General features: G+C 37.5%; 1 protein-coding gene across 2 annotated transcripts in view; it reads right to left on the bottom strand.

Annotated features, from left to right (window-relative positions):
• LOC104422716 (AAA-ATPase At3g50940) overlaps positions 1-25,078 on the bottom strand; it is a 32,230-nt gene that overhangs the window by 5,802 nt on the left and 1,350 nt on the right. Inside the window, exons 2-4 of one of the 2 annotated variants that reach the window (XM_039303377.1) lie at positions 20,989-21,200; positions 20,236-20,675; positions 19,864-20,096 (exon numbers count right to left, since the gene is read on the bottom strand). In XM_039303377.1, the coding sequence (XP_039159311.1) occupies positions 19,864-20,096; positions 20,236-20,675; positions 20,989-21,200 (885 nt within the window). The remainder of the gene's footprint in view (positions 1-19,863; positions 20,097-20,235; positions 20,676-20,988; positions 21,201-25,078) is intronic. The other variant, XM_039303378.1, reaches the window with a different exon arrangement.

The following is a 25,078-nucleotide window of genomic DNA, read 5'->3' as shown; positions in this document are numbered from 1 at the left end:
ATTATGGAAAAATCTTTTTGATTGATTATGATCTTATTATGGATGGAAGGAAAGGTAAATGTGTCAGAATTTATTCTACAAAATCCGGTTAGTGCATCTCTTATTACCTTTTGTCATTAACAAATCTCATATTGATATTATCATTTTATTATGACAAAAATGGTACGTGAATTTTATGATGCATCCGTGATTTTTATTGGATATTTACTGATATAATCAAAGTGAGCTATATTGCATATCTTTAATATTCGATTTACTTTATAAAAGCTGATTTGTGGAAATTGTGATTCATGCAAGATATTTGTTATCATTCTCTACGTGAATCCATTATCGCTTTTTGATTATGACAAAAAGGGGAGAAGATATGAATATGCATATGTGCTAATTGGTTGATATTATTTATTGCATAATATTGAGCTGCGATTATTTTCTATATATTGTCATGCTCAATCTATTTGCTATCTTATGATATCCTTTGATTTAAATTTTTAAAAGCATGTTTATAAATCTGCATATTCAGAGATTGTTTTGTCATCATCAAAAAGGGGGAGATTGTTAGGGAAATCCCTTATGATGTTTTGAAGATGACAAAATAAATCAAAGGCTACTAACATGTTTAATGGTTGAGTAATAGACCATGCAGATAATAGAACATGTAAAGGATATTATCAAAGTCTCGAAGACTTGCCGCGACTCGAGACTCAAAGTCTCGAAGATCCAACTCGAGACTCAAAGTCTCGAAGATTGCCGGACTCAAGACTCAAAGTCTGAAGACTGCAAGACTTTAGTGTCAAAGTCTGTTCTACATCGAAGTCCGCTCTCTCGACTAATTCATCGAACGTGAAAGCTGAACCGAAGACAGACTCTATGCTGAAGTTGAACCGAAGATAGACTCTATGCCGAAGCCGAACCGGGTACTGGACTCAGATTGTAAAGTCTACAGACTCATTGTAAAGTCTAAAGACCCGGGTTGTAAAGTCTCAAGACTCATATCGTAAAGTCTCAAGACTCGGACTTTACATCCAGATTCGATGAATCGTAACTCAAGCCCAATCATACAACGGCTAGTGATCTGGTTTGGATTCCACATCAAGATTGATTTGATTGAAGACAAGAACTTTCTATACGAAGAAGCTTTACTTATGGAAACCAAGATTTCGTTTGTATGGGCGATCGGAATCAATTTGGGATTCTACCTTTGTCACTCAACGGCTACCAAATCTTCTAAGATACAGAGCTGTCCAATGGGTATATTGGAAGACGATTCTCCGGGATGCTGTCCAACGGTAGTTTGGAAGTGGAGGAGTATTTAAGGAGATCATGGACCGATGAGCAAGTAAGAGACAGAGCGTAGAATTTATAATTCCAAAGTCTAAGCGACTTTAGATCATATACTTGTCTCTTGAGAGCTTAAACGTTTGTAATCGTGAGAGAAATACCAAGAGAGTGACTTAGTGAGATAGTGTGATCTACTAAGTGTTTGCACTCGGAGTTGTAATCTCTTGTTGATTGCATAGTGGAATCCAGCCAAGAAGGCTGTTATCGTGGGAGAGTGGACGTAGGCTTGGATTAAGCCGAACCACTATAATTTCTGTGTTCTTATTCTCTTCCCTAACTCCTTTATTTTGTTCATACTAGCACTCTCAATTGGTATCAGAGCCAAGTGCTCGGTTTATAAAAGTGTTTTTACTTTTGAGCTAAAGATCTTTTATGACTAGTATGTTGGCACCAGGTCTTATGGAAGGGCAAAGCAACACAAGGCCACCATATTTCGATGGAAGAAAATACAAGCAGAATGGCCAGAAAAGAACAAAAAAGAAGAAGATGATGAGCAAGAAAATTTATGCTTGATGGAACATTCAGAATCTAAGTCTAACTCGACAGAGACTCGAATCGTAGTCCGATTGAACTGACTCAGAATTCGATGAGGAAATCCAGAGGGAGAAATCAAATCCAAAAGAAAAGGAAAAGAATCGTGATCACCTCAAAAGGCAACAAATTGAGGGGGAGCTTTGATCAATTATGGAAAAATCTTTTTTGATTGATTATGATCTTATTATGGATGGAAGGAAAGGTAAATGTGTCAGAATTTATTCTACAAAATCCGGTTAGTGCATCTCTTATTACCTTTTGTCATTAACAAATCTCATATTGATATTATCATTTTATTATGACAAAAATGGTACGTGAATTTTATGATGCATCCGTGATTTTTATTGGATATTTACTGATATAATCAAAGTGAGCTATATTGCATATCTTTAATATTCGATTTACTTTATAAAAGCTGATTTGTGGAAATTGTGATTCATGCAAGATATTTGTTATCATTCTCTACGTGAATCCATTATCGCTTTTTGATTATGACAAAAAGGGGAGAAGATATGAATATGCATATGTGCTAATTGGTTGATATTATTTATTGCATAATATTGAGCTGCGATTATTTTTCTATATATTGTCATGCTCAATCTATTTGCTATCTTATGATATCCTTTGATTTAAATTTTTAAAAGCATGTTTATAAATCTGCATATTCAGAGATTGTTTTGTCATCATCAAAAAGGGGGAGATTGTTAGGGAAATCCCTTATGATGTTTTGAAGATGACAAAATAAATCAAAGGCTACTAACATGTTTAATGGTTGAGTAATAGACCATGCAGATAATAGAACATGTAAAGGATATTATCAAAGTCGAAGACGCCAGACTCGAGACTCAAAGTCCGAAGACTGTCAACTCGAGACTCAAAGTCGAAGATTGCCGACTCAAGACTCAAAGTCTGAAGACCGCAAGACTTTAGTGTCAAAGTCTGTTCTACATCGAAGTCCGCTCTCTCGACTAATTCCAGACATCGAACGTGAAAGCTGAACCAGAAGACAGACTCTATGCTGAAGCTGAACCAGAAGATAGACTCTATGCTGAAGCTGAACTGGGTACAGACTCAGATTGTAAAGTCTACAGACTCAGATTGTAAAGTCTAAAGACCCAGGTTGTAAAGTCTCAAGACTCATATCGTAAAGTCTCAAGACTCGAGACTTTACATCCAGATTCGATGAATCGTAACTCAAGCCCAATCATACAACGGCTAGTGATCTGGTTTGGATTCCACATCAAGATTGATTTGATTGAAGACAAGAACTTTCTATACGAAGAAGCTTTACTTATGGAAACCAAGATTTCGTTTGTATGGGCGATCGGAATCAATTTGGGATTCTACCTTTGTCACTCAACGGCTACCAAATCTTCTAAGATACGAGCTGTCCAATGGGTATATTGGAAGACGATTCTCCGGGATGCTGTCCAACGGTAGTTTGGAAGTGGAGGAGTATTTAAGGAGATCATGGACCGATGAGCAAGTAAGAGACAGAGCGTAGAATTTATAATTCCAAAGTCTAAGCGACTTTAGATCATATACTTGTCTCTTGAGAGCTTAAACGTTTGTAATCGTGAGAGAAATACCAAGAGAGTGACTTAGTGAGATAGTGTGATCTACTAAGTGTTTGCACTCGGAGTTGTAATCTCTTGTTGATTGCATAGTGGAATCCAGCCAAGAAGGCTGTTATCGTGGGAGAGTGGACGTAGGCTTGGATTAAGCCGAACCACTATAATTTCTGTGTTCTTATTCTCTTCCCTAACTCCTTTATTTTGTTCATACTAGCACTCTCAATTGGTATCAGAGCCAAGTGCTCGGTTTATAAAAGTGTTTTTACTTTTGAGCTAAAGATCTTTTATGACTAGTATGTTGGCACCAGGTCTTATGGAAGGGCAAAGCAACACAAGGCCACCATATTTCGATGGAAGAAAATACAAGCAGAATGGCCAGAAAAGAACAAAAAGAAGAAGATGATGAGCAAGAAAATTTATGCTTGATGGAACATTCAGAATCTAAGTCTAACTCGACAGAGACTCAGTAATCGTAGTCGATTCAGAACCAGACTCAGAATTCGATGAGGAAATCCAGAGGGAGAAATCAAATCCAAAAGAAAAGGAAAAGAATCGTGATCACCTCAAAAAGGCAACAAATTGAGGGGGAGCTTTGATCAATTATGGAAAAATCTTTTTGATTGATTATGATCTTATTATGGATGGAAGGAAAGGTAAATGTGTCAGAATTTATTCTACAAAATCCGGTTAGTGCATCTCTTATTACCTTTTGTCATTAACAAATCTCATATTGATATTATCATTTTATTATGACAAAAATGGTACGTGAATTTTATGATGCATCCGTGATTTTTATTGGATATTTACTGATATAATCAAAGTGAGCTATATTGCATATCTTTAATATTCGATTTACTTTATAAAAGCTGATTTGTGGAAATTGTGATTCATGCAAGATATTTGTTATCATTCTCTACGTGAATCCATTATCGCTTTTTGATTATGACAAAAAGGGGGAGAAGATATGAATATGCATATGTGCTAATTGGTTGATATTATTTATTGCATAATATTGAGCTGCGATTATTTTTCTATATATTGTCATGCTCAATCTATTTGCTATCTTATGATATCCTTTGATTTAAATTTTTAAAAGCATGTTTATAAATCTGCATATTCAGAGATTGTTTTGTCATCATCAAAAAGGGGGAGATTGTTAGGGAAATCCCTTATGATGTTTTGAAGATGACAAAATAAATCAAAGGCTACTAACATGTTTAATGGTTGAGTAATAGACCATGCAGATAATAGAACATGTAAAGGATATTATCAAAGTCGAAGACCGCGTAAGACTCGAGACTCAAAGTCGAAGACGGCCAACTCGAGACTCAAAGTCTGAAGATTGCCGACTCAAGACTCAAAGTCTGAAGACTGCAAGACTTTAGTGTCAAAGTCTGTTCTACATCGAAGTCTGCTCTCTCGACTAATTCCAGCATCGAACGTGAAAGCTGAACCAGAAGACAGACTCTATGCTGAAGCTGAACCAGAAGATAGACTCTATGCTGAAGCTGAACTGGGTACAGACTCAGATTGTAAAGTCTACAGACTCAGATTGTAAAGTCTAAAGACCCAGGTTGTAAAGTCTCAAGACTCATATCGTAAAGTCTCAAGACTCAGACTTTACATCCCATTCGATGAATCGTAACTCAAGCCCAATCATACAACGGCTAGTGATCTGGTTTGGATTCCACATCAAGATTGATTTGATTGAAGACAAGAACTTTCTATACGAAGAAGCTTTACTTATGGAAACCAAGATTTCGTTTGTATGGGCGATCGGAATCAATTTGGGATTCTACCTTTGTCACTCAACGGCTACCAAATCTTCTAAGATACAGAGCTGTCCAATGGGTATATTGGAAGACGATTCTCCGGGATGCTGTCCAACGGTAGTTTGGAAGTGGAGGAGTATTTAAGGAGATCATGGACCGATGAGCAAGTAAGAGACAGAGCGTAGAATTTATAATTCCAAAGTCTAAGCGACTTTAGATCATATACTTGTCTCTTGAGAGCTTAAACGTTTGTAATCGTGAGAGAAATACCAAGAGAGTGACTTAGTGAGATAGTGTGATCTACTAAGTGTTTGCACTCGGAGTTGTAATCTCTTGTTGATTGCATAGTGGAATCCAGCCAAGAAGGCTGTTATCGTGGGAGAGTGGACGTAGGCTTGGATTAAGCCGAACCACTATAATTTCTGTGTTCTTATTCTCTTCCCTAACTCCTTTATTTTGTTCATACTAGCACTCTCAATTGGTATCAGAGCCAAGTGCTCGGTTTATAAAAGTGTTTTTACTTTTGAGCTAAAGATCTTTTATGACTAGTATGTTGGCACCAGGTCTTATGGAAGGGCAAAGCAACACAAGGCCACCATATTTCGATGGAAGAAAATACAAGCAGAATGGCCAGAAAAGAACAAAAAGAAGAAGATGATGAGCAAGAAAATTTATGCTTGATGGAACATTCAGAATCTAAGTCTAACTCAGACAGAGACTCGGAATCGAGTCGATTGAACCAGCACTCAGAATTCGATGAGGAAATCCAGAGGGAGAAATCAAATCCAAAAGAAAAGGAAAAGAATCGTGATCACCTCAAAAGGCAACAAATTGAGGGGGAGCTTTGATCAATTATGGAAAAATCTTTTTGATTGATTATGATCTTATTATGGATGGAAGGAAAGGTAAATGTGTCAGAATTTATTCTACAAAATCCGGTTAGTGCATCTCTTATTACCTTTTGTCATTAACAAATCTCATATTGATATTATCATTTTATTATGACAAAAATGGTACGTGAATTTTATGATGCATCCGTGATTTTTATTGGATATTTACTGATATAATCAAAGTGAGCTATATTGCATATCTTTAATATTCGATTTACTTTATAAAAGCTGATTTGTGGAAATTGTGATTCATGCAAGATATTTGTTATCATTCTCTACGTGAATCCATTATCGCTTTTGATTATGACAAAAAGGGGGAGAAGATATGAATATGCATATGTGCTAATTGGTTGATATTATTTATTGCATAATATTGAGCTGCGATTATTTTTCTATATATTGTCATGCTCAATCTATTTGCTATCTTATGATATCCTTTGATTTAAATTTTTAAAAGCATGTTTATAAATCTGCATATTCAGAGATTGTTTTGTCATCATCAAAAAGGGGGAGATTGTTAGGGAAATCCCTTATGATGTTTTGAAGATGACAAAATAAATCAAAGGCTACTAACATGTTTAATGGTTGAGTAATAGACCATGCAGATAATAGAACATGTAAAGGATATTATCAAAGTCGAAGACTGCGAAGACTCGAGACTCAAAGTCCAAAAGACCGTCAACTCGAGACTCAAAGTCCGAAGATTGCCGACTCAAGACTCAAAGTCTGAAGACTGCAAGACTTTAGTGTCAAAGTCTGTTCTACATCGAAGTCTGCTCTCTCTGACTAATTCCAGACTGAACGTGAAAGCTGAACCAGAAGACAGACTCTATGCTGAAGCTGAACCAGAAGATAGACTCTATGCTGAAGCTGAACTGGGTACAGACTCAGATTGTAAAGTCTACAGACTCAGATTGTAAAGTCTAAAGACCCAGGTTGTAAAGTCTCAAGACTCATATCGTAAAGTCTCAAGACTCGACTTTACATCCAGATTCGATGAATCGTAACTCAAGCCCAATCATACAACGGCTAGTGATCTGGTTTGGATTCCACATCAAGATTGATTTGATTGAAGACAAGAACTTTCTATACGAAGAAGCTTTACTTATGGAAACCAAGATTTCGTTTGTATGGGCGATCGGAATCAATTTGGGATTCTACCTTTGTCACTCAACGGCTACCAAATCTTCTAAGATACAGAGCTGTCCAATGGGTATATTGGAAGACGATTCTCCGGGATGCTGTCCAACGGTAGTTTGGAAGTGGAGGAGTATTTAAGGAGATCATGGACCGATGAGCAAGTAAGAGACAGAGCGTAGAATTTATAATTCCAAAGTCTAAGCGACTTTAGATCATATACTTGTCTCTTGAGAGCTTAAACGTTTGTAATCGTGAGAGAAATACCAAGAGAGTGACTTAGTGAGATAGTGTGATCTACTAAGTGTTTGCACTCGGAGTTGTAATCTCTTGTTGATTGCATAGTGGAATCCAGCCAAGAAGGCTGTTATCGTGGGAGAGTGGACGTAGGCTTGGATTAAGCCGAACCACTATAATTTCTGTGTTCTTATTCTCTTCCCTAACTCCTTTATTTTGTTCATACTAGCACTCTCAATTGGTATCAGAGCCAAGTGCTCGGTTTATAAAAGTGTTTTTACTTTTGAGCTAAAGATCTTTTATGACTAGTATGTTGGCACCAGGTCTTATGGAAGGGCAAAGCAACACAAGGCCACCATATTTCGATGGAAGAAAATACAAGCAGAATGGCCAGAAAAGAACAAAAAAGAAGAAGATGATGAGCAAGAAAATTTATGCTTGATGGAACATTCAGAATCTAAGTCTAACTCGACAGAGACTCGGAATCGAGTCCGATTCGGAACTGCACTCAGAATTCGATGAGGAAATCCAGAGGGAGAAATCAAATCCAAAAGAAAAGGAAAAGAATCGTGATCACCTCAAAAAGGCAACAAATTGAGGGGGAGCTTTGATCAATTATGGAAAAATCTTTTTGATTGATTATGATCTTATTATGGATGGAAGGAAAGGTAAATGTGTCAGAATTTATTCTACAAAATCCGGTTAGTGCATCTCTTATTACCTTTTGTCATTAACAAATCTCATATTGATATTATCATTTTATTATGACAAAAATGGTACGTGAATTTTATGATGCATCCGTGATTTTTATTGGATATTTACTGATATAATCAAAGTGAGCTATATTGCATATCTTTAATATTCGATTTACTTTATAAAAGCTGATTTGTGGAAATTGTGATTCATGCAAGATATTTGTTATCATTCTCTACGTGAATCCATTATCGCTTTTTGATTATGACAAAAAGGGGGAGAAGATATGAATATGCATATGTGCTAATTGGTTGATATTATTTATTGCATAATATTGAGCTGCGATTATTTTTCTATATATTGTCATGCTCAATCTATTTGCTATCTTATGATATCCTTTGATTTAAATTTTTAAAAGCATGTTTATAAATCTGCATATTCAGAGATTGTTTTGTCATCATCAAAAGGGGGAGATTGTTAGGGAAATCCCTTATGATGTTTTGAAGATGACAAAATAAATCAAAGGCTACTAACATGTTTAATGGTTGAGTAATAGACCATGCAGATAATAGAACATGTAAAGGATATTATCAAAGTCGAAGACTGCCGACTCGAGACTCAAAGTCCGAAGACTCCAACTCGAGACTCAAAGTCTGAAGATTGCCAGACTCAAGACTCAAAGTCTGAAGACTGCAAGACTTTAGTGTCAAAGTCTGTTCTACATCAGAAGTCTGCTCTCTCTGACTAATTCCAGACTGAACGTGAAAGCTGAACCAGAAGACAGACTCTATGCTGAAGCTGAACCAGAAGATAGACTCTATCTGAAGCCGAACGGGTACGACTCGGATTGTAAAGTCTGAGACTCAGATTGTAAAGTCTAAAGACCCAGGTTGTAAAGTCTCAAGACTCATATCGTAAAGTCTCAAGACTCGAGACTTTACATCCAGATTCGATGAATCGTAACTCAAGCCCAATCATACAACGGCTAGTGATCTGGTTTGGATTCCACATCAAGATTGATTTGATTGAAGACAAGAACTTTCTATACGAAGAAGCTTTACTTATGGAAACCAAGATTTCGTTTGTATGGGCGATCGGAATCAATTTGGGATTCTACCTTTGTCACTCAACGGCTACCAAATCTTCTAAGATACGAGCTGTCCAATGGGTATATTGGAAGACGATTCTCCGGGATGCTGTCCAACGGTAGTTTGGAAGTGGAGGAGTATTTAAGGAGATCATGGACCGATGAGCAAGTAAGAGACAGAGCGTAGAATTTATAATTCCAAAGTCTAAGCGACTTTAGATCATATACTTGTCTCTTGAGAGCTTAAACGTTTGTAATCGTGAGAGAAATACCAAGAGAGTGACTTAGTGAGATAGTGTGATCTACTAAGTGTTTGCACTCGGAGTTGTAATCTCTTGTTGATTGCATAGTGGAATCCAGCCAAGAAGGCTGTTATCGTGGGAGAGTGGACGTAGGCTTGGATTAAGCCGAACCACTATAATTTCTGTGTTCTTATTCTCTTCCCTAACTCCTTTATTTTGTTCATACTAGCACTCTCAATTGGTATCAGAGCCAAGTGCTCGGTTTATAAAAGTGTTTTTACTTTTGAGCTAAAGATCTTTTATGACTAGTATGTTGGCACCAGGTCTTATGGAAGGGCAAAGCAACACAAGGCCACCATATTTCGATGGAAGAAAATACAAGCAGAATGGCCAGAAAAGAACAAAAAAGAAGAAGATGATGAGCAAGAAAATTTATGCTTGATGGAACATTCAGAATCTAAGTCTAACTCAGACAGAGACTCAGAATCAGAGTCTGATTCAGAACCAGACTCAGAATTCGATGAGGAAATCCAGAGGGAGAAATCAAATCCAAAAGAAAAGGAAAAGAATCGTGATCACCTCAAAAAGGCAACAAATTGAGGGGGAGCTTTGATCAATTATGGAAAAATCTTTTTGATTGATTATGATCTTATTATGGATGGAAGGAAAGGTAAATGTGTCAGAATTTATTCTACAAAATCCGGTTAGTGCATCTCTTATTACCTTTTGTCATTAACAAATCTCATATTGATATTATCATTTTATTATGACAAAAATGGTACGTGAATTTTATGATGCATCCGTGATTTTTATTGGATATTTACTGATATAATCAAAGTGAGCTATATTGCATATCTTTAATATTCGATTTACTTTATAAAAGCTGATTTGTGGAAATTGTGATTCATGCAAGATATTTGTTATCATTCTCTACGTGAATCCATTATCGCTTTTTGATTATGACAAAAAGGGGGAGAAGATATGAATATGCATATGTGCTAATTGGTTGATATTATTTATTGCATAATATTGAGCTGCGATTATTTTTCTATATATTGTCATGCTCAATCTATTTGCTATCTTATGATATCCTTTGATTTAAATTTTTAAAAGCATGTTTATAAATCTGCATATTCAGAGATTGTTTTGTCATCATCAAAAGGGGGAGATTGTTAGGGAAATCCCTTATGATGTTTTGAAGATGACAAAATAAATCAAAGGCTACTAACATGTTTAATGGTTGAGTAATAGACCATGCAGATAATAGAACATGTAAAGGATATTATCAAAGTCTGAAGACTGCCAGACTCGAGACTCAAAGTCTGAAGACTGTCAACTCGAGACTCAAAGTCTGAAGATTGCCAGACTCAAGACTCAAAGTCTGAAGACTGCAAGACTTTAGTGTCAAAGTCTGTTCTACATCGAAGTCTGCTCTCTCGACTAATTCCAGGCATCGAACGTGAAAGCTGAACCGAAAGATTTAGACTCTATGCTGAAGCTGAACCGAGAAGATAGACTCTATGCTGAAGCCGGCGGGTACGGACTCAGATTGTAAAGTCTGAGACTCAGATTGTAAAGTCTAAAGACCCAGGTTGTAAAGTCTCAAGACTCATATCGTAAAGTCTCAAGACTCGGACTTTACATCCAGATTCGATGAATCGTAACTCAAGCCCAATCATACAACGGCTAGTGATCTGGTTTGGATTCCACATCAAGATTGATTTGATTGAAGACAAGAACTTTCTATACGAAGAAGCTTTACTTATGGAAACCAAGATTTCGTTTGTATGGGCGATCGGAATCAATTTGGGATTCTACCTTTGTCACTCAACGGCTACCAAATCTTCTAAGATACGAGCTGTCCAATGGGTATATTGGAAGACGATTCTCCGGGATGCTGTCCAACGGTAGTTTGGAAGTGGAGGAGTATTTAAGGAGATCATGGACCGATGAGCAAGTAAGAGACAGAGCGTAGAATTTATAATTCCAAAGTCTAAGCGACTTTAGATCATATACTTGTCTCTTGAGAGCTTAAACGTTTGTAATCGTGAGAGAAATACCAAGAGAGTGACTTAGTGAGATAGTGTGATCTACTAAGTGTTTGCACTCGGAGTTGTAATCTCTTGTTGATTGCATAGTGGAATCCAGCCAAGAAGGCTGTTATCGTGGGAGAGTGGACGTAGGCTTGGATTAAGCCGAACCACTATAATTTCTGTGTTCTTATTCTCTTCCCTAACTCCTTTATTTTGTTCATACTAGCACTCTCAATTGGTATCGAGCCAAGTGCTCGGTTTATAAAAGTGTTTTTACTTTTGAGCTAAAGATCTTTTATGACTAGTATGTTGGCACCAGTCTTATGGAAGGGCAAAGCAACACAAGGCCACCATATTTCGATGGAAGAAAATACAAGCAGAATGGCCAGAAAAGAACAAAAAAGAAGAAGATGATGAGCAAGAAAATTTATGCTTGATGGAACATTCAGAATCTAAGTCTAACTCAGACAGAGACTCGGGGGAATCGAGTCGATTGGAACCAGACTCGAATTCGATGAGGAAATCCAGAGGGAGAAATCAAATCCAAAAGAAAAGGAAAAGAATCGTGATCACCTCAAAAAGGCAACAAATTGAGGGGGAGCTTTGATCAATTATGGAAAAATCTTTTTGATTGATTATGATCTTATTATGGATGGAAGGAAAGGTAAATGTGTCAGAATTTATTCTACAAAATCCGGTTAGTGCATCTCTTATTACCTTTTGTCATTAACAAATCTCATATTGATATTATCATTTTATTATGACAAAAATGGTACGTGAATTTTATGATGCATCCGTGATTTTTATTGGATATTTACTGATATAATCAAAGTGAGCTATATTGCATATCTTTAATATTCGATTTACTTTATAAAAGCTGATTTGTGGAAATTGTGATTCATGCAAGATATTTGTTATCATTCTCTACGTGAATCCATTATCGCTTTTTGATTATGACAAAAAGGGGGAGAAGATATGAATATGCATATGTGCTAATTGGTTGATATTATTTATTGCATAATATTGAGCTGCGATTATTTTTCTATATATTGTCATGCTCAATCTATTTGCTATCTTATGATATCCTTTGATTTAAATTTTTAAAAGCATGTTTATAAATCTGCATATTCAGAGATTGTTTTGTCATCATCAAAAAGGGGGAGATTGTTAGGGAAATCCCTTATGATGTTTTGAAGATGACAAAATAAATCAAAGGCTACTAACATGTTTAATGGTTGAGTAATAGACCATGCAGATAATAGAACATGTAAAGGATATTATCAAGTCGAAGACTGCGCGGACTCGAGACTCAAAGTCCGAAGATCGTCAACTCGAGACTCAAAGTCGAAGATTGCGAGACTCAAGACTCAAAGTCTGAAGACTGCAAGACTTTAGTGTCAAAGTCTGTTCTACATCGAAGTCTGCTCTCTCGACTAATTCCAGACGAACGTGAAAGCCGAACCGAAGACGGACTCTATGCTGAAGCTGAACCAGAAGATAGACTCTATCTTTGAAGCCGAACCGGGGACTCAGATTGTAAAGTCTGACTCGATTGTAAAGTCTAAAGACCCAGGTTGTAAAGTCTCAAGACTCATATCGTAAAGTCTCAAGACTCAGACTTTACATCCAGATTCGATGAATCGTAACTCAAGCCCAATCATACAACGGCTAGTGATCTGGTTTGGATTCCACATCAAGATTGATTTGATTGAAGACAAGAACTTTCTATACGAAGAAGCTTTACTTATGGAAACCAAGATTTCGTTTGTATGGGCGATCGGAATCAATTTGGGATTCTACCTTTGTCACTCAACGGCTACCAAATCTTCTAAGATACAGAGCTGTCCAATGGGTATATTGGAAGACGATTCTCCGGGATGCTGTCCAACGGTAGTTTGGAAGTGGAGGAGTATTTAAGGAGATCATGGACCGATGAGCAAGTAAGAGACAGAGCGTAGAATTTATAATTCCAAAGTCTAAGCGACTTTAGATCATATACTTGTCTCTTGAGAGCTTAAACGTTTGTAATCGTGAGAGAAATACCAAGAGAGTGACTTAGTGAGATAGTGTGATCTACTAAGTGTTTGCACTCGGAGTTGTAATCTCTTGTTGATTGCATAGTGGAATCCAGCCAAGAAGGCTGTTATCGTGGGAGAGTGGACGTAGGCTTGGATTAAGCCGAACCACTATAATTTCTGTGTTCTTATTCTCTTCCCTAACTCCTTTATTTTGTTCATACTAGCACTCTCAATTGGTATCAGAGCCAAGTGCTCGGTTTATAAAAGTGTTTTTACTTTTGAGCTAAAGATCTTTTATGACTAGTATGTTGGCACCAGGTCTTATGGAAGGGCAAAGCAACACAAGGCCACCATATTTCGATGGAAGAAAATACAAGCAGAATGGCCAGAAAAGAACAAAAAAGAAGAAGATGATGAGCAAGAAAATTTATGCTTGATGGAACATTCAGAATCTAAGTCTAACTCGACGAGACTCGTAATCGAGTCGATTCAGAACCAGACTCAGAATTCGATGAGGAAATCCAGAGGAGAAATCAAATCCAAAAGAAAAGGAAAAGAATCGTGATCACCTCAAAAAGGCAACAAATTGAGGGGGAGCTTTGATCAATTATGGAAAAATCTTTTTGATTGATTATGATCTTATTATGGATGGAAGGAAAGGTAAATGTGTCAGAATTTATTCTACAAAATCCGGTTAGTGCATCTCTTATTACCTTTTGTCATTAACAAATCTCATATTGATATTATCATTTTATTATGACAAAAATGGTACGTGAATTTTATGATGCATCCGTGATTTTTATTGGATATTTACTGATATAATCAAAGTGAGCTATATTGCATATCTTTAATATTCGATTTACTTTATAAAAGCTGATTTGTGGAAATTGTGATTCATGCAAGATATTTGTTATCATTCTCTACGTGAATCCATTATCGCTTTTTGATTATGACAAAAAGGGGAGAAGATATGAATATGCATATGTGCTAATTGGTTGATATTATTTATTGCATAATATTGAGCTGCGATTATTTTTCTATATATTGTCATGCTCAATCTATTTGCTATCTTATGATATCCTTTGATTTAAATTTTTAAAAGCATGTTTATAAATCTGCATATTCAGAGATTGTTTTGTCATCATCAAAAAGGGGAGATTGTTAGGGAAATCCCTTATGATGTTTTGAAGATGACAAAATAAATCAAAGGCTACTAACATGTTTAATGGTTGAGTAATAGACCATGCAGATAATAGAACATGTAAAGGATATTATCAAAGTCTGAAGACTGCCAGACTCGAGACTCAAAGTCTGAAGACTGTCAACTCGAGACTCAAAGTCTGAAGATTGCCAGACTCAAGACTCAAAGTCTGAAGACTGCAAGACTTTAGTGTCAAAGTCTGTTCTACATCAGAAGTCTGCTCTCTCTGACTAATTCCAGACCGAACGTGAAAGCTGAACCGAGAAGACAGACTCTATCGAAGCCGAACCAGAAGATAGACTCTATCTTGAAGCTGAAACTGGGCGAGACTCAGATTGTAAAGTCTACAGACTCAGATTGTAAAGTCTAAAGACCCAGGTTGTAAAGTCTCAAGACTCATATCGTAAAGTCTCAAGACTCGACTTTACATCCAGATTCGATGAATCGTAACTCAAGCCCAATCATACAACGGCTAGTGATCTGGTTTGGATTCCACATCAAGATTGATTTGATTGAAGACAAGAACTTTCTATACGAAGAAGCTTTACTTATGGAAACCAAGATTTCGTTTGTATGGGCGATCGGAATCAATTTGGGATTCTACCTTTGTCACTCAACGGCTACCAAATCTTCTAAGATACGTGAGCTGTCCAATGGGTATATTGGAAGACGATTCTCAGGATGCTGTCCAACGGTAGTTTGGAAGTGGAGGAGTATTTAAGGAGATCATGGACCGATGAGCAAGTAAGAGACAGAGCGTAGAATTTATAATTCCAAAGTCTAAGCGACTTTAGATCATATACTTGTCTCTTGAGAGCTTAAACGTTTGTAATCGTGAGAGAAATACCAAGAGAGTGACTTAGTGAGATAGTGTGATCTACTAAGTGTTTGCACTCGGAGTTGTAATCTCTTGTTGATTGCATAGTGGAATCCAGCCAAGAAGGCTGTTATCGTGGGAGAGTGGACGTAGGCTTGGATTAAGCCGAACCACTATAATTTCTGTGTTCTTATTCTCTTCCCTAACTCCTTTATTTTGTTCATACTAGCACTCTCAATTGGTATCAGAGCCAAGTGCTCGGTTTATAAAAGTGTTTTTACTTTTGAGCTAAAGATCTTTTATGACTAGTATGTTGGCACCAGGTCTTATGGAAGGGCAAAGCAACACAAGGCCACCATATTTCGATGGAAGAAAATACAAGCAGAATGGCCAGAAAAGAACAAAAAAGAAGAAGATGATGAGCAAGAAAATTTATGCTTGATGGAACATTCAGAATCTAAGTCTAACTCAGACAGAGACTCGGGGAATCGAGTCGATTCGGTAACCAGACTCAGAATTCGATGAGGAAATCCAGAGGGAGAAATCAAATCCAAAAGAAAAGGAAAAGAATCGTGATCACCTCAAAAGGCAACAAATTGAGGGGGAGCTTTGATCAATTATGGAAAAATCTTTTTTGATTGATTATGATCTTATTATGGATGGAAGGAAAGGTAAATGTGTCAGAATTTATTCTACAAAATCCGGTTAGTGCATCTCTTATTACCTTTTGTCATTAACAAATCTCATATTGATATTATCATTTTATTATGACAAAAATGGTACGTGAATTTTATGATGCATCCGTGATTTTTATTGGATATTTACTGATATAATCAAAGTGAGCTATATTGCATATCTTTAATATTCGATTTACTTTATAAAAGCTGATTTGTGGAAATTGTGATTCATGCAAGATATTTGTTATCATTCTCTACGTGAATCCATTATCGCTTTTTGATTATGACAAAAAGGGGAGAAGATATGAATATGCATATGTGCTAATTGGTTGATATTATTTATTGCATAATATTGAGCTGCGATTATTTTTCTATATATTGTCATGCTCAATCTATTTGCTATCTTATGATATCCTTTGATTTAAATTTTTAAAAGCATGTTTATAAATCTGCATATTCAGAGATTGTTTTGTCATCATCAAAAAGGGGGAGATTGTTAGGGAAATCCCTTATGATGTTTTGAAGATGACAAAATAAATCAAAGGCTACTAACATGTTTAATGGTTGAGTAATAGACCATGCAGATAATAGAACATGTAAAGGATATTATCAAAGTCTCAAGACCGCGGACTCGAGACTCAAAGTCGAAGACTGTCAACTCGAGACTCAAAGTCCGAAGATTGCCGACTCAAGACTCAAAGTCTGAAGACTGCAAGACTTTAGTGTCAAAGTCTGTTCTACATCGAAGTCCGCTCTCTCGACTAATTCCGACATCGAACGTGAAAGCTGAACCAGTAAGACGGACTCTATCTTTGAAGCCGAACCGAAGATAGACTCTATGCTGAAGCGAACCGGGTACGAGACTCAGATTGTAAAGTCTCAGACTCAGATTGTAAAGTCTAAAGACCCAGGTTGTAAAGTCTCAAGACTCATATCGTAAAGTCTCAAGACTCGAGACTTTACATCCAGATTCGATGAATCGTAACTCAAGCCCAATCATACAACGGCTAGTGATCCGGTTTGGATTCCACATCAAGATTGATTTGATTGAAGACAAGAACTTTCTATACGAAGAAGCTTTACTTATGGAAACCAAGATTTCGTTTGTATGGGCGATCGGAATCAATTTGGGATTCTACCTTTGTCACTCAACGGCTACCAAATCTTCTAAGATACAGAGCTGTCCAATGGGTATATTGGAAGACGATTCTCCGGGATGCTGTCCAACGGTAGTTTGGAAGTGGAGGAGTATTTAAGGAGATCATGGACCGATGAGCAAGTAAGAGACAGAGCGTAGAATTTATAATTCCAAAGTCTAAGCGACTTTAGATCATATACTTGTCTCTTGAGAGCTTAAACGTTTGTAATCGTGAGAGAAATACCAAGAGAGTGACTTAGTGAGATAGTGTGATCTACTAAGTGTTTGCACTCGGAGTTGTAATCTCTTGTTGATTGCATAGTGGAATCCAGCCAAGAAGGCTGTTATCGTGGGAGAGTGGACGTAGGCTTGGATTAAGCCGAACCACTATAATTTCTGTGTTCTTATTCTCTTCCCTAACTCCTTTATTTTGTTCATACTAGCACTCTCAATTGGTATCAGAGCCAAGTGCTCGGTTTATAAAAGTGTTTTTACTTTTGAGCTAAAGATCTTTTATGACTAGTATGTTGGCACCAGGTCTTATGGAAGGGCAAAGCAACACAAGGCCACCATATTTCGATGGAAGAAAATACAAGCAGAATGGCCAGAAAAGAACAAAAAAAGAAGAAGATGATGAGCAAGAAAATTTATGCTTGATGGCACATTCAGAATCTGAGTCTAACTCAGACAGAGACTCAGAATCGAGTCGATTCGAACCAGACTCAGAATTCGATGAGGAAATCCAGAGGAGAAATCAAATCCAAAAGAAAAGGAAAAGAATCGTGATCACCTCAAAAGGCAACAAATTGAGGGGGAGCTTTGATCAATTATGGAAAATCTTTTTGATTGATTATGATCTTATTATGGATGGAAGGAAAGGTAAATGTGTCAGAATTTATTCTACAAAATCCGGTTAGTGCATCTCTTATTACCTTTTGTCATTAACAAATCTCATATTGATATTATCATTTTATTATGACAAAAATGGTACGTGAATTTTATGATGCATCCGTGATTTTTATTGGATATTTACTGATATAATCAAAGTGAGCTATATTGCATATCTTTAATATTCGATTTACTTTATAAAAGCTGATTTGTGGAAATTGTGATTCATGCAAGATATTTGTTATCATTCTCTACGTGAATCCATTATCGCTTTTTGATTATGACAAAAAGGGGAGAAGATATGAATATGCATATGTGCTAATTGGTTGATATTATTTATTGCATAATATTGAGCTGCGATTATTTTTCTATATATTGTCATGCTCAATCTATTTGCTATCTTATGATATCCTTTGATTTAAATTTTTAAAAGCATGTTTATAAATCTGCATATTCAGAGATTGTTTTGTCATCATCAAAAAGGGGGAGATTGTTAGGGAAATCCCTTATGATGTTTTGAAGATGACAAAATAAATCAAAGGCTACTAACATGTTTAATGGTTGAGTAATAGACCATGCAGATAATAGAACATGTAAAGGATATTATCAAAGTCGAAGGCGCCGGACTCGAGACTCAAAGTCGAAGATTGTCAACTCGAGACTCAAAGTCTGAAGATTGCCGACTCAAGACTCAAAGTCTGAAGACTGCAAGACTTTAGTGTCAAAGTCTGTTCTACATCGAAGTCTGCTCTCTCGACTAATTCCAGATCGAACGTGAAAGCTGAACCAGAAGACGAGACTCTATCTTTGAAGCTGAACCGAAGATAGACTCTATGCTGAAGCCGAACCGGGGGTACGGACTCGGGTGTAAAGTCTACAGACTCGAGATTGTAAAGTCTAAAGACCCAGGTTGTAAAGTCTCAAGACTCATATCGTAAAGTCTCAAGACTCGACTTTACATCCAGATTCGATGAATCGTAACTCAAGCCCAATCATACAACGGCTAGTGATCTGGTTTGGATTCCACATCAAGATTGATTTGATTGAAGACAAGAACTTTCTATACGAAGAAGCTTTACTTATGGAAACCAAGATTTCGTTTGTATGGGCGATCGGAATCAATTTGGGATTCTACCTTTGTCACTCAACGGCTACCAAATCTTCTAAGATACAGAGCTGTCCAATGGGTATATTGGAAGACGATTCTCCGGGATGCTGTCCAACGGTAGTTTGGAAGTGGAGGAGTATTTAAGGAGATCATGGACCGATGAGCAAGTAAGAGACAGAGCGTAGAATTTATAATTCCAAAGTCTAAGCGACTTTAGATCATATACTTGTCTCTTGAGAGCTTAAACGTTTGTAATCGTGAGAGAAATACCAAGAGAGTGACTTAGTGAGATAGTGTGATCTACTAAGTGTTTGCACTCGGAGTTGTAATCTCTTGTTGATTGCATAGTGGAATCCAGCCAAGAAGGCTGTTATCGTGGGAGAGTGGACGTAGGCTTGGATTAAGCCGAACCACTATAATTTCTATGTTCTTATTCTCTTCCCTAACTCCTTTATTTTGTTCATACTAGCACTCTCAAACTCTCAATTTGGTCAAATAGCTCATGGCTGTTGATCCCAATATAATTAGAAGCAAGAAGCTTGAATCCGCAAGGGGTGCAATAGGACATGTGAACATGCACGTCCATTCGCCCCGGGCGCAATAAGGCTGAGTCTAACTTCTCCTTGTGGTTCGTCGTGAAAATTATGATCCGCTCATCACCATAGTTCGACCAAAGCCCGTCGATGAAGTTGAGGAATCCAGACAATGTCAGCTATTCCAAGAGACAAAAATTAATGTCGTTGCAACCAAACATAAGTTAGATGTCAAGGACAGATCATACGCATAGTATGCAACAAACCGAAGTTAACCTTCTACCAAAAAAAGAAAGCCATAAAGAAAAGAAATCGTACATCTTCTCGCGGATAATCGGTTGACATCGTATTCTTGCGTGCAGCTCGCGATTTGGACTTCCTCTCTTGCAACTCAATGGTGCAATCGATGTCCTCGACCACCAATATGGACTGATTCGTGGTGGCAACAAGCAGCCTTCTGAGCTCGGCGTTACTCCGGAGCCCGCTGAGCTCTAGGTCATATATGTCAAAGTTCAAGTAATTGGCCATCGCCGCGATCAGGCTCGATTTCCCTGTGCCAGGGGGTCCGTACAATAAGTACCCTCTTTTCCACGCCTTACCAACTCTCCTGTAGTACTCCTTCCTCCTCACAATTCTCTCGAGATCGTCCATGATCACCTTCTTGAGCTCTAGGTCCATGGCCAGCGTCTCGAATGTCGCCGGGTGGTCGAGGTTCACCGAGGCCCACGCATCCGAGAGAGGACCTGTGGAGGAAAAAACTTGTGATGCAGATGCCAAATTCAGTTTTCTGATGAAGAAATTGAGAGCAGAATAATAGTAGGTAAGAAAATGCAAGACTGGTTCTAGTGAATTTTGACCTTAATGTTCCTTAGGATATCGCATATGAACTTTTCTATGGAAAGTGCTTATCTTTGGAAATGACAATGTCCATGGTACCTTCTGACTTGGCCGGCTGAACTAAAAGGTTTTGTCAATTTAGTATCTTTACTCCTTTTCACACTTTTAATAGCACAATTAAACATCTTTACAGATAATTTCTTTGATTCGAACTTGACGTTCAACGATACTTACCGCCATAGACACGGTCGAAGCTCGGAGTGTGTAGCTTCAGCATCTTCTTCCCCTGCTTCATGGACTTGGCCTCGCTGACGACAAAAGGCAGGTAGGAACCGAGCACGATCTCCTTGTGTTTCTTGTGAAAAGTGAGCTCGAAGTACTGAACTTCGTACTGAACTCTCGAGCTATGGCCGTGATGAACTTGGTAGCCCGACTTGACCTGTCTCTATTAATATAACAGTTATTTCCTTTTTCACATGTTGTTGATTTGGTTTTTTAGTTATTAGAATTAGTGGAGTCATGTGTGTTGGTTATCCTAGTTTTTAGGTGTTAGTGGGGCAAGTGCTTTATGGAGAACATGGGTAGTTATGATGTGTTTTACGTATGTATTTTGTCTTTTGTAAAAGACTTGGTTGTTCTGTACGTAAGATGAAGTTTCAGTCTCATCTCTCCTCCCTTTAGCAATTTAACAGTGGTATCAGAGCCTGAGAGAAACGTGAGAGAGTTTTTTTTTATAAAAAAAACTTTTGTGAGAAAATTGCAGCAGCAATATTTCCAATGGCCACCGACAATTTTGTTAAACTAGCAATTCCACGCTTTGATGGTCACTATGACCATTGGAGTATGCTGATGGAGAATTTTTACGATCAAAGGAGTATTGGTTGGTTGTCGAATCTGAATTCAAGAGCCACCAGCAGGCATGGCTTTGACAGATCCCCGAAAGCAGAATTGGAAGCTCGAAAGTTGAAGGACCTGAAGGCAAAATATTATTTTTTCAGGCTATCGATCGTTCCATCTTGGAGACTATTCTTTGCAAAGAAACTTCCAAGGATATTTGGGATTCTATGAAGAAGAAATATCAAGGCTCTGTTAGAGTGAAGCGTGCACAGCTTCAAGCCTTGAGAAAAGATTTTGAGATACTAGCGATGAAAGATGGAGAATCTGTCACTGGTTATTGTGCCAGAACAATGGAGATCAGCAACAAGATGCGATTCCATGGCGAGAAGATGGACGACGTCACCATTGTGGAGAAGATTTTGCATTCCTTGACACCAAAGTTTAATTATGTTGTCTGCTCAATTGAAGAGTCGAAAGACATAGATGCGCTCTCTCTTGATGAATTGCAAAGCTCCTTATTGGTCCATGAATAGAAGATGAACAGAAGTTCAACAGTAGAGGAGCAAGCGTTGAAGGCTTCTACCAATACTCATTCCAACAATTTCAGAGGAAGGGGTAGAGGTAGAGGTAGAGGAAGGGGAGATCGAGGAAATAGAGATGTTGGCAGGAATTTCAAAGCCAATAATGACCAATTTCAAGGCAAAGGCAGAGGATGGGATCCTAACAAATTCAAGGTAGAGTGTTTTAGATGTCATAAATTTGGTCATTATGCATCCGAATGTTATACTAGGCTGCCTAATAATAAAGAAAAGGCAGAGAGTTCAAACTTTGTTGAAGAAAAGGAAGCAGAAACGTTGTTGATGGCTGTTCAAGATGAAAATGAGCGCGAGTCAGATATTTGGTATGTAGATACAGGCAAAGTAACCACATGAGTGGAAGTAAGTCTTCTTTTTCTCATCTAAATGAAGATTTTCATTCCACTTTGTGAGTTTTGGGGATCATTCTACTGTGAAAGTGATGGGAAAAGGAGATATTAAGATAAAAACCAAGAATGGTTTTGTGGAAACGATCTCTAATGTGTTGTATGTTCCTGACTTGAAAAGTAATCTGTTGAGTGCTGGCCAATTACAAGAAAAGGGTTATGTAATCACCATTCAGAGGGGTGTCTGTGAAATTTATGATTCCGTTAGAGGTGCTATTGCAGTTGTTCCTATGAATTCAAATAAATTGTTTCCATTAAAGATTGAAAATATTAAGTCTTGTTTGATGGCTGAAAAGAAAGATCCGTCATGGCTTTGGCACTTTCGCTATGGTCACTTGAGTTTTGGTGGATTGAAGACCCTCCAATAGAAAAACATGGTGACGGGTCTTCCTCAAATTACCGTTCCTTCCCAAGTCTGTGAAGAATGTGTTGTTAGCAAACAACATCGTTCTCAATTTTCAAAAGAAAAGTCATGGAGAGCAAAGGATGTTTTGCAGCTGGTGCATTCGGACATTTGCGGTCCCATAAATCCATCTTCTAATGGAGGTAAAAGATACTTAATTACCTTCATTGATGATTTTTCCAGAAAAACTTGGGTTTATTTTTTACGGGAAAAATCATAAGCTTTCTCCACATTTAAAAGCTTCAAAACTCGTGTTGAAAATGAAGCAAGAAAGACCATTAAGACTCTTCGAATAGATCGTGGCGGTGAATATTGCTCAAAAGAATTTGAAGTTTTTTGTGCAGAGTATGGCATTCGAAAAGAGCTTACTGCTACATATACACCACAGCAGAATGGTGTATCTGAGAGGAAAAATAGAACAATTCTCAACATGGTGAGAAGTTTATTGGCAAGAGGAAGAGTTCCAAAGACTTTCCGGCCGAAGCGAGTAAATTGGAGTATTCATGTTTTGAACAAGTCCAACTTTTGCTGTTCGAGAATATGACACTGAAGAGGCTTGGAGTGGGAGAAGACCGGCTGTAGATCACTTCAGAATTTTTGCATGCATCGCATATGCCCATGTCCCGGATGTGAAAAGGAAGAAACTTGATGACAAGGCTGAAAAATGTGTTTTCTTGGTGTAAGTGAAGCATCCAAAGCATATAAATTATTCAATCCACTAACAAAGAAGATTGTGACTAGGGGATGTTGTTTTCGATGAAGAGAACACTTGGGATTGGAATAGGCAGCAGCCTACCCAAGTTCTTTATGACAATGATGCTGAACATGAGCAAATTTCAGCACCTTATATCCCCCAAAATTCATCAAATACAACTTCTACAGTTGCTGGAATTTCACCAACAGGCACTGAAGTCAATGAAGAAGAAGCCCAATCTCTTCGCCGCGTTAGAAGAAAGCCTGCTTGGATGGAAGATTATGAGGTAACTGGAATTGGAGATTCAATAACTCACTTTGCCTTATTTTCAGACTATAACCCTACAACTTTTGAGAGTGCTTCAAAGAAGAAAAATGGCGAAAGGCGATGGATGATGAAATTAATTCCATTGAAAGAAATGATACTTGGGAGTTATCCGATCTTCCGGATGGACATAAAACCATTGGTGTGAAGTGGGTCTTTAAAACAAAACTGAAAGAAAATGGTGAAGTTGACAAATACAAAGCACGTTTGGTAACCAAGGGATACAAGCAGCAATATGGGATCGACTATACGGAGGTTTTTTCTCCAGTTGCGAGACATGACACGATCAGATTGGTGGTTGCATTGGCGGCACAAAATTCTTGGCCTATTTTCCAGCTAGATGTCAAATCGGCATTCTTGCATGGGTACTTGGAGGAACAGGTATTTGTCGAGCAACCCCCTGGTTATGTCAAGATTGGAAATGAGCATAAAGTTTATAGATTGAAGAAAGCTCTTTATGGGCTAAAACAAGCCCCTCGGGCTTGGTATAGTCGCATTGAAACTTATTTTCTTAAAGTTGGTTTTTCAAAATGTCCTTATGAGCATACGCTTTTTGTCAAGATTGGAGATAAAGGGAAAATGCTTATTGTCTGCTTGTATGTTGACGATCTTATATTTACCGAAAGTTGTGATGGCATGTTTGAAGAATTCAAGAAATCTATAATGGATGAGTTTGAAATGTCTGATCTTGGTATGATGCATTACTTCCTTGGCATAGAAGTGGTACAATCGGATGATGGGATCTTTATTTTTCAAAAGAAATATGTGGGAGAAATTTTGGACAGGTTTCGATGAAGGATTGTAATCCCGTAAACACCCCGATTGAGTTTGGCTTAAAGTTATACAAAGATCATGAAGGGAGGAAGGTTGACAGCACACTTTATAAACAAATTGTGGGCAGTTTGATGTATTTAACTGCAACAAGACCAGACATAATGTATTCTGTGAGTTTAATCAGTAGATATATGGAGAATCCTACACAAATGCATTTGTTAGCTGCCAAGAGAATCCTTCGTTACTTGCAAGGAACTAGAGACTTTGGGCTATTTTACAAGAAGGGTGAAAAGTCTGATTTGTTGAGATT

Source organism: Eucalyptus grandis, chromosome 10 (genome assembly GCF_016545825.1).
Source record: "Eucalyptus grandis isolate ANBG69807.140 chromosome 10, ASM1654582v1, whole genome shotgun sequence".
Classification (NCBI taxonomy): domain Eukaryota; kingdom Viridiplantae; phylum Streptophyta; class Magnoliopsida; order Myrtales; family Myrtaceae; genus Eucalyptus; species Eucalyptus grandis.
The sequence above is the reverse complement of the archived record's forward strand: the minus strand, read 5'-3'. Positions and strand labels throughout refer to the sequence as shown.